Raw genomic sequence first — 16,295 nt, forward strand, 5'->3', positions numbered from 1 at the left:
GGCATCTGCTTGGCAAATAGGGAAGCCTCAGGAAAGTTATAATCATGGCAGAAAGCAAAGGGAGAGACAGCACTTCACATGGCCAGAGCAGGAGGAAGAGAGAATGGGGAAGTGCCACATATTTTTTGACAATCAGATCTCATGAGAACTGACTCACTGTCAGGAGGATAGTACCAAGAGGAATGGTGTTAAAACGTTTATGAGAAATCTGCCCTCATGATCCAATCACCTCCACCAGGCCCCACCTCCAACACTGGGAACTACAATTCAACATGATGAGACTTTAGGGGGGCCACAGATCTAAACCATATAAGAATCCATCAGCAAGAAGGCCCTCCCTAGTTTTGGCTCTTTGCCCTTGGACTTCCTAGCCCCAAGAATCATAATACATAAATTTATTTTCTTTATAAATTACCCACTCCCTACTCTGAGGTATTCAGTGATAGCAACAGAAAACAGACTAATACAAATAACCTTCATTTAACTTAGGTTAATATAACAAAGATTTTTAAGTTACCAAAGATTAAATATAAAAATACTTAAAAGTAGACACCTTATAAAAATCATACCAAAAAAGACACAAGAAATGGCCTTGCGCGGTGGCTCACACCTGTAATCCCAACACTTTGGGAGGCCGAGACAGGCAGATCACGAGGTCAGGAGATTCAGACTATCCTGGCTAACATGGTGAACCCCCGTCTCTACTAAAATTACAAAAAAGTAGCTGGGCGTGGTGGCGGGCGCCTGTAGTCCCAGCTACTCGGGAGGCTGAGGCAGGAGAATGGCGTGAACCTGGGAGGCAGAGCTTGCAGTGAGCTGAGATCACACCACTGCACTCCAGCCTGGGCGATAGAGCGAGACTCAGTCTCAAAAAAAAAAAAAAAAAGAAACAAAAAAAGACACAAACATCACACAACACATAACACAAAACAAACACATAACATAAAAAACACACAAACAAAATACAAAGAACCATACATTGAAAATATATTACTCTTTTCAATCCTTTTTTTCATTCTTGTGTTTCATATACATCAGGAAATTTATCTTTCCTTGTACATTTTGTTCTCCTGTTGAATTTACAGTTTTATGATCTTAAAGACACGTAAGTGCTTTGATTAGTAAATCCAGGTAGAAGTTGTATGTGTGAACTGTATATAATGTTGACAACTCTGAAGAATTGTCTGTTTTAATTAAAAGAAGAAACTTAAACTAGCTTTTTATATACTAAAGATTACCTCAAATCACGTAAGCTTGAAAAACATTTAAGTGGGCTCCCATTTTTCTAAGAAAATGCTTGATTTATGGAAGCAATTCTTTTCTTCCTTTTAGCCAAATCTTTGCATAGGTACCAAATAACACATTTGTTTAGGATGAGAGCTGCCCCCTACCCCTGCCAAAAAAATAGCACTTTTATATACAAAAGTCCAAATCTCCAAAGGTGTATGTACTTCAACTGTGACTTGAACTCAAGGTAAGTAAATTAAATAATTAATAAATTAACCTTAGCTTACGGGATGGTCACCATCTTATATGCTGTTCCCTTGACTGAAACGTTGTGGAGCAAATGACTCTATATGAAATGGGACTTATTGGAGGAATTAATGCATCTCATAATGGAGGCTGAGAAGTTCCAGAACAGGCCATCTTCACAGCAGAGACCCTGGAATGCTGGAAGCAGGGCTTAATCCAGTCCAAAACCCTAAGACCCAGGGAAGCCGATGGTGTAATTCTTAGTTGAAGGCCAAAGTCTTTACATCCTCGGGGGTCCACTCGTGTAAGCCCTGGAGTCCAAGGACTAGAAATCCTAGAGTCTGATGTCCACAGGCAGAATAAGAGTGTCCCAGTTCCAGGAGATCAGATGGATTTGCTTTTCTTTTTTTGTTCTATCTGGCTCCCCAGTCTATTGGATGGTGCCCCCCAACATTAGGGGTGGGTCTTTTCCACTCAATCCACCTGATTGCATGCCAATCCCCTCTGGAAACACCCTCGAAGACATGCCCAGAAATAATGTCCCAGAAATAATACCTTACCAGTGCTCTAGGTGTTCCTTAATCCATTCAAATCAACACCTACAGTTAACCACCATGATAAGGAAACACATGGAGACCGAAGCAGACCGGCCAGCTCAGGAGAGAACCAGATTTTTCTCTGGCATATGAGCCTCAGTCGGGCAATAATTCTTTCAAGTTTATTTTATTTTATCTTGAGATAGAGTCTTGCTCTGTCGCTTAGGCTGGAGTGCAGTAGTGCAATCTCAGCTCACTGCCTCGTGGGTTCAAGCAATTCTCCTGCCTAACCCTTCTGAGTAGCTGAGAATATTGGCACGCACCATCACACCCAGCTAATTTTTGTATTTTTTTGTAGAGACGGCGTTTCACCATGTTGGTCAGGTTGGTCTTGAACTCCTGACCTCAAGTGATCCTCCCACCTCACCGTCCCACAGTGCTGGGATTACAGGCATGCCACCACACCCAGCTAAGTATTTATTTTATATACATGTAAACAAAACAAAACAAAACAAACAAACAAAAAAACTATTAGCACCTAAAAGGAAACTTCTGGTAAAAAGAGTCTTTCACTCCAAGGACACGGCAGAGCCTGTGCCATCTTCCAAGTAGATGAATTTTCCAGAGTCCACCAGGAGGTCCTGAATCCTCTCCTTTGCATGTCTCTCTCCCATCCTCTCCAAGGCATCCAGCAGGGTGTGGATCGAGGCATCCTGTCCAGTTTTGTTGACCCATTTCATCAGCATTGCATACAAAGCATCCCCTGGGCCTGCTGTATCAGCTCTTACCATGTGGATCTCATTGTTTGTGAGGTCCAGCTGCCTCATGAGCTGGTCCCAGGAGTTAAAGGGCACGATGTCTGCAAAGTTGTCAAAGAACAGCATCATAGCTGGGTGGAGAAAGCCACAGAGACAGCCAGGTGAGTTGGGACTCAGTTCAGAAGGGGCAGAGGTTCCCACATCAGCCCCAGAACCCAAGGGGAGAACCTGGAGAGCCCCTTGCATGGGCAAACCTGTTGCTCCATTGCCCACCCACCTCCCATTCACAGAAAGCCCGCCCACACTGCCCGGTCTCCGTGGCCCCCAAGGCACTGACGGATGTCAAGGTCACCAGAGAATCTGCCCTCAGAGAGGGCTGAGAACCCACCTGGGGAGAATGGATGGACCCTACGGAGGCAGAAAGCAAAGTGGGTGAGAGCCTGAGGGAGGGAGAGAGACTGGCTGCAGCGGGAGCTCAGAGGAGGGAGGCTGCCTGGGCTGCGCTTGCCATGGGAGCAGGTCCCAGGGCGGCCACTTCTGCCTCTGTGGGAAGCGCAGAGTCTGGGGCAGGGGACCTCTGCCCTCCCTGAGGCTGGGGCAGAGTTAGGTGGGGGCAACCAGGCCCTGACTAAGAAGCAAACCTGAAGACAGAGCAATCCTGCCCAGATATCAGGACTACCAGGGATTAAATGAAATGAGATGTGTGTGCAAAGCACTGCACACCACCATCCACAGGGATAGAAGGGGCCAGGAATACCAGGCTATGTTTTTTAACAGCCTCATTTAAAGAACTTAAAAAAGAAAAAAGTCACATTCATTTTAATGTGTGGTACTGAATATGTGTAAAATATAATTTAATATGCAATCAATACACAAAAACTGAAACTGACCCAATTGTCCCATCGAAAGGTTTTTTTGATAAGCATAGAAATTGACCCTTCTGGTCCTGAAGGACTTGAAACTTACATTTGTTTTATCTGAAGTACTTCCTCAGGAAAGACCTTCAGGCATCTCAAAAAAAGTATCAAAGAACTGAAACTCACCAGATCACTACATCCAGACTTTGATGGGATGTGGGACCCTCATTCCTCTTGATTGTTTCCTTGCCCCATTCTAGTTCCTACTTTCTTACACTGTTACATTTCTTGCCTGCTATATAAACCCTTAGTTTTAGTGGGTCAGGGAGATGGATTTGAGACTGAGCTCCCATCTCCTCCACTGCAGCACCCGATTAAAGCCTTCTTCTTAGCAATACTCATCATCTCAGTGATTGGCTTTCTGTGCAGTGAGCAGCGGGACCTAGACCAAACCCCTGAGGTTCTGGTAACAGATTCTGGTTCCCTGGCTGGGAAAGTGTTGCTCATGGTTCTGCTGCCATGCGCCAGGCGTCTCAGAAGCCCTCCCAAGCAGTTGCCCCACTAATTTTGGCTGGAGGTGAGTTTCAGTCTCTCTCTGGTCCCACTGCAGCCGGCCCCAACCACATTCCTGATTACCTCAGAAGAACTGCCTTTGAAATTTGACATTTGCATCCAGATAGGTGATTGTCCTTTATAGGCTCAGACAGCAGGATCTGCTCTTCTCAGTTTGAGAAATTTTTAAAGGAATTTCCATTTGCAGGTTGAATAGGCCCAAGTTCAGTCTTTGGAACTGAGAGGGATGCACTCTGCCTCTCAGTCTGGACACTCTTGGGGGCTTGTTGGCAATTGTGTGTTGTGTCGGGGCAAGTGAGTGTCTTTTGTGGGTACCAGGCAGCACAACTGGCTCCTCTCAATTTGAGAAATTTGAAAGGAATTTTTGTTGGCAGGTTGATCAAACCTAACCAATGGAGAGAGGAAGCACCCTGACTGTTTCAGTCTGGGTACTTTTGGGGCTTGTGTGTTGCTGCAGCAGTTGGATTACGTTTTGGTGATTATTTGTATGTGTTCGCCAGAGTCATGGGAAACTGGAATTCAGTAAACTTGGTATTCTTTTGTAATACTGTTTGGCCCCAATATTGTTTGGAAACTGGAGTTTGCTGCTGAATGAGAAAGTGGAATGGAGTTCCTGTATTCAGGCTTTTGTGTTGCTGTTCTAAGCAGGGTTGGGCCTGGTTAGTTGGTTCTAGGTAGTGTTCTCTGTGATGCTGTTTAGAGTCTGTGGAGGTTTGGCCTTTAAACTGCCATGAAAACTGCTTTACCTAAAATTTGGGTTCACAGCCTTCACTGTGTTACCTATTGGGGATAACAAAGTTCAGCCATGTGAACATGTCTGTAGATTGGTGAGTTTGTATTGCTATCTCATGGAGAGAGTTCAAAGGTAAAAGCTCCTGGTTCTTTGTGTGTGTGTATATAGGTCTAGCTGTGTTTATGTGTGTACATTTATTACTAAGTTACATGTTGTGTCTACCAAATTGACTTATAAGTAAAAGAGTGCTCATAAATTAAGTAAGTAAGTCCAAGCAATTTTCAAGTTCATGTGACTTAAGTAAATCCTTACTAAACAAGCCAGCTTTAAAATTATCGGTAATAAAAAAACAGAAGTGTCTTAAGAATTGTCAGCATATATTTTTGTCTGGGCTTGTATTTGTCTTTGCTAGATATTTTCAGATCACAGTTTGGCACAATAACTTACAAGACTATAAACCCAACCAAAACAAAATGACCTTTTAGTCAAGCTTTTGATAAGTAAGATTAATTTAATGTTGTTGGTTTAATGAAAACAGCTGAGTCTTCTGAGTTCTTGGTGAAAATGCCTATATATTTAACTTTGAAGCTCTTAGGTGAGCACCTGATGTTCACTGGCTATTAAAAAAATGGTTGACAAAGAAATAACTTTAAATGATGGTGTCTAATATTTCAATTTTCAGAAGCAATCTGGATAAACTGAAAAATGAAAGAATTCAGTAAATATAAACGGGATGTTTTAAGTAAATTTTTCATGTAATTAAAAATTGTTGTCATTGGATTACAGAGAAAACTTCCAGTGCAGTAATTGAAAGACCAATGTGTGGCCAGGCACATTGGCTCATGTCTGTAATCCCAGCACCTTGGGAGGCCAAGGCGGGCGAATGTCCATCACTTGAGGCCAAGAGTTTGAGACCAGCCTGGTCGACATGGCAAAACCCTGTCTCTACTGAAAATACAAAAATTACCCAGGTGTGGTGGTGCACACCTGTGGTCCCAGCTACTAAGGAAGCTGAGGCGTGAGAATTGCTAGAACCCAGGTGATGGAGGTTGCAGTGAGGTGAGATCGCACCACTGCACTCCAGCATGGGTGACACAGCGAGACTCTGTCTCAAAAATAAATAAGTAAATAAAAGACACACTGATGTGTTCATAAAGATTGTGATTGTTAACCAAACATGAAGCTGGGCAGGAGTTGATTGCGTGGAGTGAACTAATGGAGGACTGAAATAATTTTTATGGCTTTTCTTGGTTTGAAATATTGCTGATTCTTTTGGTTTTGTTTTCCAGGGTCTGGAGAACTTTTTGTATATTGAGTATACTTTTGTAAACAGAATTTGAAGCATATTTCTCCCTCTGCCTAATTTCTCCAGAATGTGTAAATTATTTGTGACTATTAATTCATGGCACTGTGGGGGCTTGCATATGGTTAATAACGTTTTCTTTTGCAATGGAACGCAGTTGGAGAAAATGGTTATTTTCTTAGGGTTTTGATTGCAGTGGCCTTGTGAGAGGTTCCAGTAAAGCCAACTTAGGAGAGCCTATGTGGACAGTGATTTTTGTTGCACTTCATGTGGTAATCAGGCCACGTATATGGAACTAAACTCATTTTGCAGGTACACTGGTCCTGCTATAATTTGTCTTTGGTGGAAGTGGGGCTGAGAGAGAGAGAGATTTCTGAAACACAATCTTCTAGTGTTAAATTAACCTTTGATTCCTGAGTGGTCACAAGGTCACCCATGGTATGAAGCCTCCCACAATGCCCCTCCTCAACCATGAGGCAGCCAGAAAGATCCAGGGCCAGACTCCCTGTGACTGTGGGATTGACAAATAGAAAGGGAGACCTAAAATCAACCCAATCGTTCCATCAAAAGTTTTTTGTTGTTGTTGTTTTGATAAACATAGAAATTGACCCTTCTGTTCTTAAAGCTCAAATCTTACATTTGTTTTATCTGAATTTCTTTTTCAGGAAATGATCTTCAGGCCTCTCAAAGCATCAAAGAACTGAAACTTACCAGATCATTACATCCAATGGGATGCTGGACCCCTCATTCATCTTGATTGCTTCCTTACTCCTCCCTAGTTCCTATTTTCTTACACATTGTTACATTTTATCCCTACTATATAAATGCCTAGTTTTAGTCAGTTGGGGACATGAATTTGAGACTGAGCTCCCATTTCCTTGGCTGCGGCACCCAATTAAAGCCTTCTTCCTTGTCAATACTTGTCTCAGTGATTGGCTTTCTGTGCGGTGAGCACCAAGACCTAGACCCAACCCCTGGTGCTTCAGTAACAAAATAATGAGTGAAATATTTTCCATTCTTTCTTTCATTAAGTCTTTGGAATCAGTATCTAGTTTATACAACAGCTCTGCAAATTGGGCTTAGGCACAGATAAAGAGCTATTAGCCCACTGAAGTCAGTTGTGCCATGCAGGACAGGGCAGCTCCTCAGGAGGTCCTGAACAACAAAGGAAAAGAGAGGAAGTGGAGAAGGGGATAGACAGAATAGTTAGTGTCATTAATAGATTGCAGAAAGGATGAGTGGGAAGAAGAGACAGGAGAAGACAGTTTAGGGTCTTGATGGTCTATAGCACAGGACCCCGTTTCTGGCATGGAATGCTCTAGAAGAGCACTCTCAGCAATGGGGACACCAGTTAGGACACTGTCCCTCTTCCCTCTATTCCTGCTGCATCTCCAGGAACAAAACACTTACTCTCAGTGGGGTCAGCGCCATTTGCTGGAACCAGCAGCCTGCTCCTCGGAGACCCTTCAGCTTTTGCCGGTCCCTGTAACACACAGTGGGGAACGCCTTGGTCTGAGTCAGCGGTCCTGCAGTCTAGTTCTGACCCTGACCACCAGCCAGCCCTGAGACCTGCAGCACATCACTTTCCCTCTTGGGTCATCATAGAGATGCTGAAAAACCTCTAGTCCCAGAGAGCTCACAGTCACTCCCCATTGCTGGCATTACCACCTCAGCTCCACTCCATCAGGTCAGCGGCAACATTAGATTCTTACAGGAGAGCGAACCCTGTTGTGAACTGTGCATGTGAGGGATCTAGGATGCATGCTCCTTATGAGGATCTTATGCTTGTCACTGTCTCCCATCACCCTCAGATAGAACCACCTAGTTGCAGCAAAACAAGCTCAGGGCTCCCACTGACTCTATTATGGTGAGTTGTATAATTATTTCGTTATATATTATAATAAGAATAGAAATAAAGTACACAATAAATGTAATGTGCTTGAATCATCCCAAAACCATCTTCACCTCCCAGTCCACAGAAAAACTGTCTTCCACACAATTGGTCCCTGGTGCCAGAAGGTTGGGGACCGTTGGTTAATAATATGATGTCTTTTGTATGCACATACACTGATGTGTAGATTTGGACAAAGAATCACAAGAAATGATATCTCATAGTTACTTAAGGAAAAACACCCAGGGCACTGCAGAGTGGAGGATGCTCTCTTTACTCACTGAATACCTTTTGACAGTTTAAATTTTCTCACTTTAAATGTGTAAACCATTTCTTCATGTCAAAGCACCTTATCAAGCTGGAGTGATTATTGACCTTTTTAATGTTTGCTTTCTTTTTACTTTTTTATTTTTATTTTTTACATTTTTAGTTAGAGTAAATGGGTACTAATGCAAGAAGGGAACCAAATGGAACAGTCTAGGTGGAAGGAGATCATTGTCTACATGAGCATTTAACCTGTGATTAAGGAGGGGCCCAAAGCAGAGGGAAACAGGAGAAGCAGTGGCTCAAAGGGGTTGGAAAAACCAGACAGTGACTAGAACAATTCAGGGAGTGCCTCGCTTTGCATTGAAACACAAAACAAGTTCCATTTAGATTATATAGTTATATGAAAAAATCACATCATTGAAAAAAATATCTCCATAAGAAGTTAGAGGAGTTCATCTTGTGTTGGAGAAAGGTCTGTCTACAGTAATGAGCAATGAAAAGGTAAATGTATCTACAGATTTCACTGGTTAAAAATTAAAGCTTCTACATCTGAAAATATTGGAACAAAAAGGGGCAAGAAGAAATTGAGAATCTATCGTCTGAATGTGAGAAAAAGCAGGAGTAGGAGAGCAGGCCTTTCTCATAAAGACTCTGAGAGACAAGACACTGATCTTATGCAAAAACAGTCAAAACAAAGAAATGTTCATTTAAAACAATGTTTTCCTAAATAGCAAAAAAAGAAAAAGCCCTTCAATGTTGAATCAAAATACATGAACTGGTACAAACCAACGCTGGGGGGCTGTGTGCATGTGTGTGTGTGTGTGTACATGCATGTGTGTACATGTGTGTGTACATGCATGTGTGTACATGTGTGTGTACATGCGTGTGTGTACATGTGTGTACACGCGTGTGTGTGTGCATGTGCATGTATGTGCGTGTGCACAGTAAGCAGTACTGTTACACGCTGACTTGGAAATTGTGCTTCTTCTTGGAAGCCTCCATACAACCATATTCAGAAATCTGGGCAGAGATTTATATCCAAATATATTTAATGCAATAATAATCTCAGAGTAAATTTAAAACCCCTGCTGTTAGGAGCACACAGTGGAGACCGTGCAGCTTTATTCAGTCATCAACAAACCCTGTGACCCCCACTCTATTCCTGTGGAGCTCTGGTTTCTGAGGACATGGCAAGGACAGGACAGGGACTAAGAAGCAGACGTCTGGAAGAGTGGCTGTCCCCTTGTGAGGGTGGCTGCTTTTCCCCACACAGCCCCGTCCCCTGCAGTCCTATCTCCCTCAGGCTCTACTTCCCCCTTGACCAGGAGAGCCAAGGCACGGCCCTCATCCCCTGCCTACAAGGTCTTGGAGGGGCCTGGTCTGTCCCCTACTCACCAGCAGACACTGTGCCTCCCCTGGAGACTGTACAGTGACACCGGTCAAATCTGCTGGCTCCTGGCTTTCCATTTGCTGCTCAGAGGTGAAAGTGGACAGCGAGTCTCCGTGGTTCAAAATCATGTTGTGGGCATTGTCCTCAGCCCCAGGCCCTCGTAGGAGACCCCAGCACCAGAGAAACACCTTAGGAAGGCAAAGAGCCAACTCAGAAGCCCACACCCAGCACTCCCCACGGGGTCCCCAGGGCACAGCTGGACCTGCTGCCACCACCCCCTCCCAATGAGGTCACTCCAGGAAGTCCATGCTCAGCACATCCAGGACCTGAGGCTGGGGCCAGGCTCTGGTGCTGCGCTCGGGGGCTTACCCCATCCCCAGGGTACAGGCTGTGGGGTAAGGGTGTCACCCGGCCTGTAGGAAGGACAGGGCTGCAGCACGGCCTACTATCCTGTATGATGCTCAAAATGGCCTGTGTCCCCCATAGTCAATCCACAGCGTCCAGGCCACTTCAGAGACTCAGGGCAGCCATGAGAACACGGGGACCCACCCACCTGGGCTACGCTGTGAGCAAGAAGCAGTTCCTGAGCCCCTGATGGCCCCAGCTCCTGGAGAAATCAACTCACCCTGTTCATGCACTTGGGGTTCCCTCCACAACCTAGAAGAGAAGGCGGTTCCCTTAGTGGCCAGGGAGGGGCCATGCAGCACTCCTTCTTAGAGGGCAGTGTTGGGCAGGGGTGGGCTGGGGGCTGGGACACCGGACAAGAAACCCCAGGCCTAGGGATCTACATGAGGCCTTGCTGACTTGGGAGCTCCTTCAGGAGGAGGAGTGTAAGGGAAGTAGGCTAAAAACAAACACATGGAAAATCGCTGTTTTCTGCTCTGTGTTCTGCTCTGAACAAAGCTACATAAATCCCATGACCACTGCTCATCCTGACTCTTGTCACCCAGTTGAGGAGCTGACTGCCGCCTGCCTGGCTGGTCCTGAACAACGGAGGAACTGGCCTTGCCTTCCCAGACTTGGCTGGGAGATGAGGGGACGCCCAGCCTCGGGAGAGGGACGGATGAGACCAGGGTCCTGGGGTGCACAGGATGCAAGGATGGGGGTGATCACAAGGAGGAAAATAGAGCCAGGCCAGAGACACTAGGACTTGGGGCAGGCGTGGGCGTTTCTGTCTGTGGGAACAGGAGGAGGGAGGGCAGAGAGTGCCCAGCGCCCCTGCCCTCAGCCAGCACCTACCTGAGCCGATGCACCAACAGAAAATCAGCACAGCCGCCAACAGCACAACCGCAATCACAAGGGTCACACTCAAAATCACCCATACCTCATGTCCATTGCCTGAGAAAAGACAGGGAAAGACAGGAGTCCCGGGCTGCTGGTCACTGTCTCTTCTGCAGCTGGGGCTTCCCCAGTGTGCTTTGTACCTGATTCGTTGTGGACACACTCGATGTCACTCCAGGGCGTACAATCCTTGACCTTGACCATTCCTCTGGGGCACCTGGATACACACAGGGAGGGAGGGGGGGACTCTTGATGGAAAGCTGGCCAGGTGGGATGAAACAGGAGCCACCATCCCTCCCCAGTGTCCCTGAGAAGGCGTCAGGGGAAGGACAGTCTCATCGTGTCTGCAGGGGTCCCACTATGCTCCTTTGTTGAGGCTGGGGAAGGGTCTGAGCATGCGCACTTTAGCCCCTCGGCCTCCCTGCCCTATGGTCAGAGCTGCAGCTCCAGGAGCCTTCTGTGCCGGGCACACATTAATCTTCCCTGGGCTGCAGGGGAGGCTGCGTTAGGAGGAATCACACTCCAGGGGAAGGCCACACACCCGTGTGGCCACAAGCTGAGCCCCATCCTCCAGTTAACCCACAGCACAAGTGAGCTCTCGCCCCACCTGTCTGCTGGTTCCTCTCAATCACAGCAAACACTGGAGGACCAGAGAAGAGTAAAGTTACTCTTTGCTTCCAAAGCCAAAACAGGAAAAAGACAGGACTTATTGGGAAATCGGGGCCAGGAGTGAGGACAGCTGGGTGGGGTCAGGTCCTCATGGGAACTTGAAGGAGCTCCACCCATGGCCTTATTATGATTTTTGCGAGCTATGGGCATTTCTGCCTTCTTGAATTAAAAACAAATATTAAAAATTACATTTTATGACTCAATTTGTTTAAATATAAATATAACCCCGGCTGGATTCTATACCATTATTTTCTTATGATTTCAAGATAAAATATTTCATGTACTTCTATTGTGGGCCCTAAGTCATGGCCTCCTGAGCCAAGTGAACAAGTCAGCCTGGCCAAGGGGACTAGTGATGGGGAGGGGTGAGAAGGGGCCACTGCAGGGGACAGGGATGGGGACAGGCAGATGAACCAGGAGGGGCAAGTTGCAGGCTCAGGAGACACCACAGGCTCAGGGACACCCATGGGGGTGGAAGCGCCATGGGGTCAAAGCTGAAAGATATGGGTACAAGGAGACTCAGGTGTTTTAGGGTTCCTTGCTTCTGGGGTTTCTCTGAGGCTGCTGTGGGAGTCCCTTGGCTGCTGTCTCACCCTGTGCTGCACTTCCGGCACATCTCAGTGGAATTGTCATTCCGGAAAGCTCCTGGTTTGCACTGACATGCTGTGTTCCTGGTCCTGGTGCAGGCACTTCTCTCTTCTTCATCTGATGACAGAATACAAGGTTTTGGGAATGTGTTTCCCTGACATGTCCCTCGACCTTTCCTCACCACCCCAACCCCCTCCCCCTCAGCTCAGCTCAACTCAGTTTGCCAAGGAGATCTGAGGGCCAGATTCTGCACCAGCACGCTCGGGCTCATACAGGACTCCCACCCTTCAGCTCTCACCAATACTTGGAGTCATACAAAAGGACCATGATTCATTATTACATCAGATTAGGGAAAAAGCGCCATTTAGATCGCATGGTCAGTAGCAAAGGAGGCACAGGTATCATTTGAGAGCGTCTGCAAGAAGAGGAGCCCTTGGATGACTTCCCAGAAACCCAGCCTGCTGGGGAGGAGGGAGGTACCTGAGAAATTGAAGGCTAAGTGAGGCCGAGAACCTGCCAGGAGCACAGAACCCAGGGGGAGTGTGGCCCCAGAGCAGACCCATACCACCACTGAAACTCAGCCCTGTCCACTTAGCCAGGCCTCCTCTGTGCTGTAATGATGCCCCTACCTTCTTGGAGCTGATAGTTTGCACTACCAGGTGGCATGCATTATAAAAATGATTTATTTCTGTTTCATTTTATGGACCTAACACATAACCATGGAACAAGGTATGATGAAGACCAAATTGGGCTGGAACTTGGTTCCCTGACTCACATCGGCTACAACTCCCACCTCATTGCCCCTCATTGCCCCTCACTCCACCTCTAGACACGAGGTTCACACATTCTGTACCTGATTTACAAGCTGTACATGGGAGGCAAGAAAACAGATTGTTGGAAGCATTGGTGTAACCCACACCCTCTGTGCACCGGTTACAGGCTCCAGAATGTTCTGATCTATAAGATCCTGGGAAGGGAGAGAAAAGCCAATGAATGAATTGCAACAGAGTTCCCAGAGGCTGGCGGCGGTGAATGGGAAACTCTTCTTTTGGCCATCAGTAGACCTCAGATAGGGAAATCCCCTCTTCTCAGCTTGGTCTTGTCATCAATTCTGCATCTATTACATACCTTGGACTGGCACTGCTGACAGAAATATAATACAAGCCACATACATAATTCAAATTCTATGAGAGCCATATTAAAATAGTAAAAAAAAAAAAGAGGTCAAATTAATTTTAACAATGTATTTTTTGGACCTAAAATATCCAAAACATTAACATTTCAACATGTAAACAAGATAAAACATTGAGATATTTTCTTATATTTTTGAATACTAAGTCTTCGAAACCCAGAGTATATTTTTCACTCACTGCACATCTCAATTCAAATGGCCACATAGGCCTAGAGACCAGGGCAATGCCACCTGGGTCCCTGGAAACTCATAAAAAGTCCTAATCCCTGCCCTCAGTGAGCTCCTGGTCGGTAGAAGGCACAAATGGGCGCAGAAACAATACAGCAATGAGGGGAAGGCTTCAGATACAGCCTATGCCACCTGCCATGGGAGGAAAACGGAAGGAAAAATGGGTCCTCCCTGTACAGAGTCAAAGAGCGATCCATAGAAAGAGGGCCTACCTCATGCTGCCCTGGATTGCCGAAGGGTCTCCAGGCACTGAGGTGACAGGCTGCAGGAGCTGTCGCCAGCGGGAGCCCATGTCCGGAGGCTCGACCTTCACCTCCAGGGCTTTGTCCCTTCAGGTGACCTCTCTCCCCTTTCAGTGCCCATTTATTTATCCCTCTCCTCTGATTCACATTTATCGATCTTGAAAGATACTCTTAGAAAACCCAAACTGTGGGAAAAAAACTTCCTTGATAATGTGTTATGATGATGACACTACCACTTATAAAAATGTGGTTATTCACTAATAGTTCCAGGCTTTTTTTTTTTTTTTTTGAGTGCACTCTGTGGCCAGGCTGGAGTGCCGTGGCGTGATCTCGGCTCACTGCAACTTCCGCCTCCCGGATTCAAGCAATTCTGCCTCAGCCTCCCGAGTAGCTGGGACTACAGGTGCCGGCCACCATACCTGCCTAATTTTTTGTATTTTTAGTAGAGACAGGGTTTCACCGTGTTAGCCAGGATGGTCTCAATCTCCTGACCTTGTGATCCGCCTGCCTCGGCCTCCCAAAGTGCTGGGATTACAGGAGTGATCCACCGAGCTCGGCCAAAAAACCCAAACTGTGAAAAACAACTTCCTTGATGATGTGTTATGATGATGACACTACCAGTGATAAAAATGTGATTATTCAGTATTAGCGATGGGGCAACTAAGGTTACTGCTGAAAAATAATAAAGCTTCTTGCTTATGCTCTCCCTATAAGGAAATAGAGACTAGTTCTATCAAGGTGTCAACTGTAAAGTATGAAACCACACAAGTACTACATGAGAAATTTTTCTTTCAAGTTTGGAGAGAGAAAGGACCTCAGTCTCACGAGAAACTAAAAAGTTGCGTAAAGTTAATTATATAAAAATTAGGAAGAAAACTGCATGGAAGAAATCATGACTAACATGAAAACAAACTAGGAGAAAATACTTGCAATGAAAACCACACTTAAAAGCATAGTTTCCTTAACCTATAGGAATTCATACCCAAAAAATCTAGAAAGAACATCAACAAGAAAGTAGTGGACTTGAACAACACAACTAACAACTAGACCAGACAGATGTCTATAAAACACTCTACTCAATCAAAACAAGATATACATTCTTTTAAAGTGCACATAGAACATTCTCCAAAATAGATCATATGCTCGGCCATAAGATAAACCTCAATACACTTAAAAGGATAGAAATAATACAAAGTACACTCTCCTATCACAATGGAATAAAATTAGAAATCAATAGCAGGAAGAAACTGGGGAACCTCACAGCTATATAAAAATTAAATAGCACACTCCTAAACAACCAACTTGTCTAAGAAGAAATAAAAAGAGAAATCAGAAAATAAGACGAATGAAAATGAAGACACAACATTGGGATACAGCTAACGTAACTAAAGTTTACAGAGAAATTGTCTATTAAGGAACAAGAAATATCCTTCCTAAATGTCTATTAAGGAAGAAGAGATATCTCAATCTATAACCTAATAATCCACTCTAAGACAATGGAAAAAGAAGAGCAAACTGTACATAAAGCAAGCAGAAGGAAGAAAATAATACAGATTAGAGCAGAAATTAATGAGACGGAGAATAGAAAAACAACAGAGTAAATTAATGAACTCAGAATGTAGTTCTTTAAATTGATCGAAATATTGGCACAACTAATTGTATTAAAAAAATTAACAGGGAAAAAATAAGACTCAAATTATAGTAACACACTGCATGATGACATTTTGGTCAACAATGAACCACATACATGACAGTGGTCCCATAATATTATGATGGAGCAGAAAAATTCCTATCGCTTAGTAATGTCATATAAGTCAATGTATTACTCAGGTGTTTGTGGTAATGCTGATGTAAACAAACCTACTCCACTGCCAGTTGTTTAAAAGTATAGCACATATAATGAATTTCTGTATGTAAGATTTCATAATAAATGACTTACTGATTTATGTGTTTTTGATACTATGCAATGTATTGTTATTTTAGAGTGCATTCCTACTTACAAATGAAAAAGGTAACTCTAAAACAGCCTCATGCAGTTTTCCAGAAGAAGGCATTGTTATCAGAGGAGATAGGAGATAACAGCTCCATGTGTGTCTGCCCCTGAAGATCCTCCAATGTGACAAGATGTGGAGGTGAAGGACAGTGATGTTGCTGAACCTGTCCTTGTGTAGGCGAAGGTTAATGTGTGTGTTTCTTTCTTTCTTTTTTTTTTTTTTTTTGAGACGAAGTCTCACTCTGTCACCCAGGCTGGAGTACAGTGGCATGATCTCAGTTCACTGCAACTTCTGCCTCCCAGGTTCAAGCGATTCTCCTG

The 16,295-nt window shown here is 44.8% G+C and overlaps 1 protein-coding gene across 1 annotated transcript in view; it reads right to left on the reverse strand.

Moving 5' to 3' along the window:
- Window positions 1–1,426: 1,426 nt before the first annotated feature.
- TNFRSF10A (tumor necrosis factor receptor superfamily, member 10a) overlaps window positions 1,427–16,295 on the reverse strand; it is a 33,879-nt gene continuing 19,010 nt past the window's right edge. Inside the window, exons 3-10 of the mRNA XM_011939850.1 lie at window positions 13,173–13,286; window positions 12,325–12,436; window positions 11,206–11,279; window positions 11,021–11,119; window positions 10,407–10,438; window positions 9,787–9,969; window positions 7,644–7,716; window positions 1,427–2,898 (exon numbers count right to left, since the gene is read on the reverse strand). Coding sequence (XP_011795240.1) covers window positions 2,579–2,898; window positions 7,644–7,716; window positions 9,787–9,969; window positions 10,407–10,438; window positions 11,021–11,119; window positions 11,206–11,279; window positions 12,325–12,436; window positions 13,173–13,286 — 1,007 coding nt within the window. The 3' untranslated portion in view covers window positions 1,427–2,578. The remainder of the gene's footprint in view (window positions 2,899–7,643; window positions 7,717–9,786; window positions 9,970–10,406; window positions 10,439–11,020; window positions 11,120–11,205; window positions 11,280–12,324; window positions 12,437–13,172; window positions 13,287–16,295) is intronic.

This window comes from Colobus angolensis, unplaced genomic scaffold, assembly GCF_000951035.1.
Source record: "Colobus angolensis palliatus isolate OR3802 unplaced genomic scaffold, Cang.pa_1.0 Scaffold184, whole genome shotgun sequence".
NCBI lineage: Eukaryota > Metazoa > Chordata > Mammalia > Primates > Cercopithecidae > Colobus > Colobus angolensis.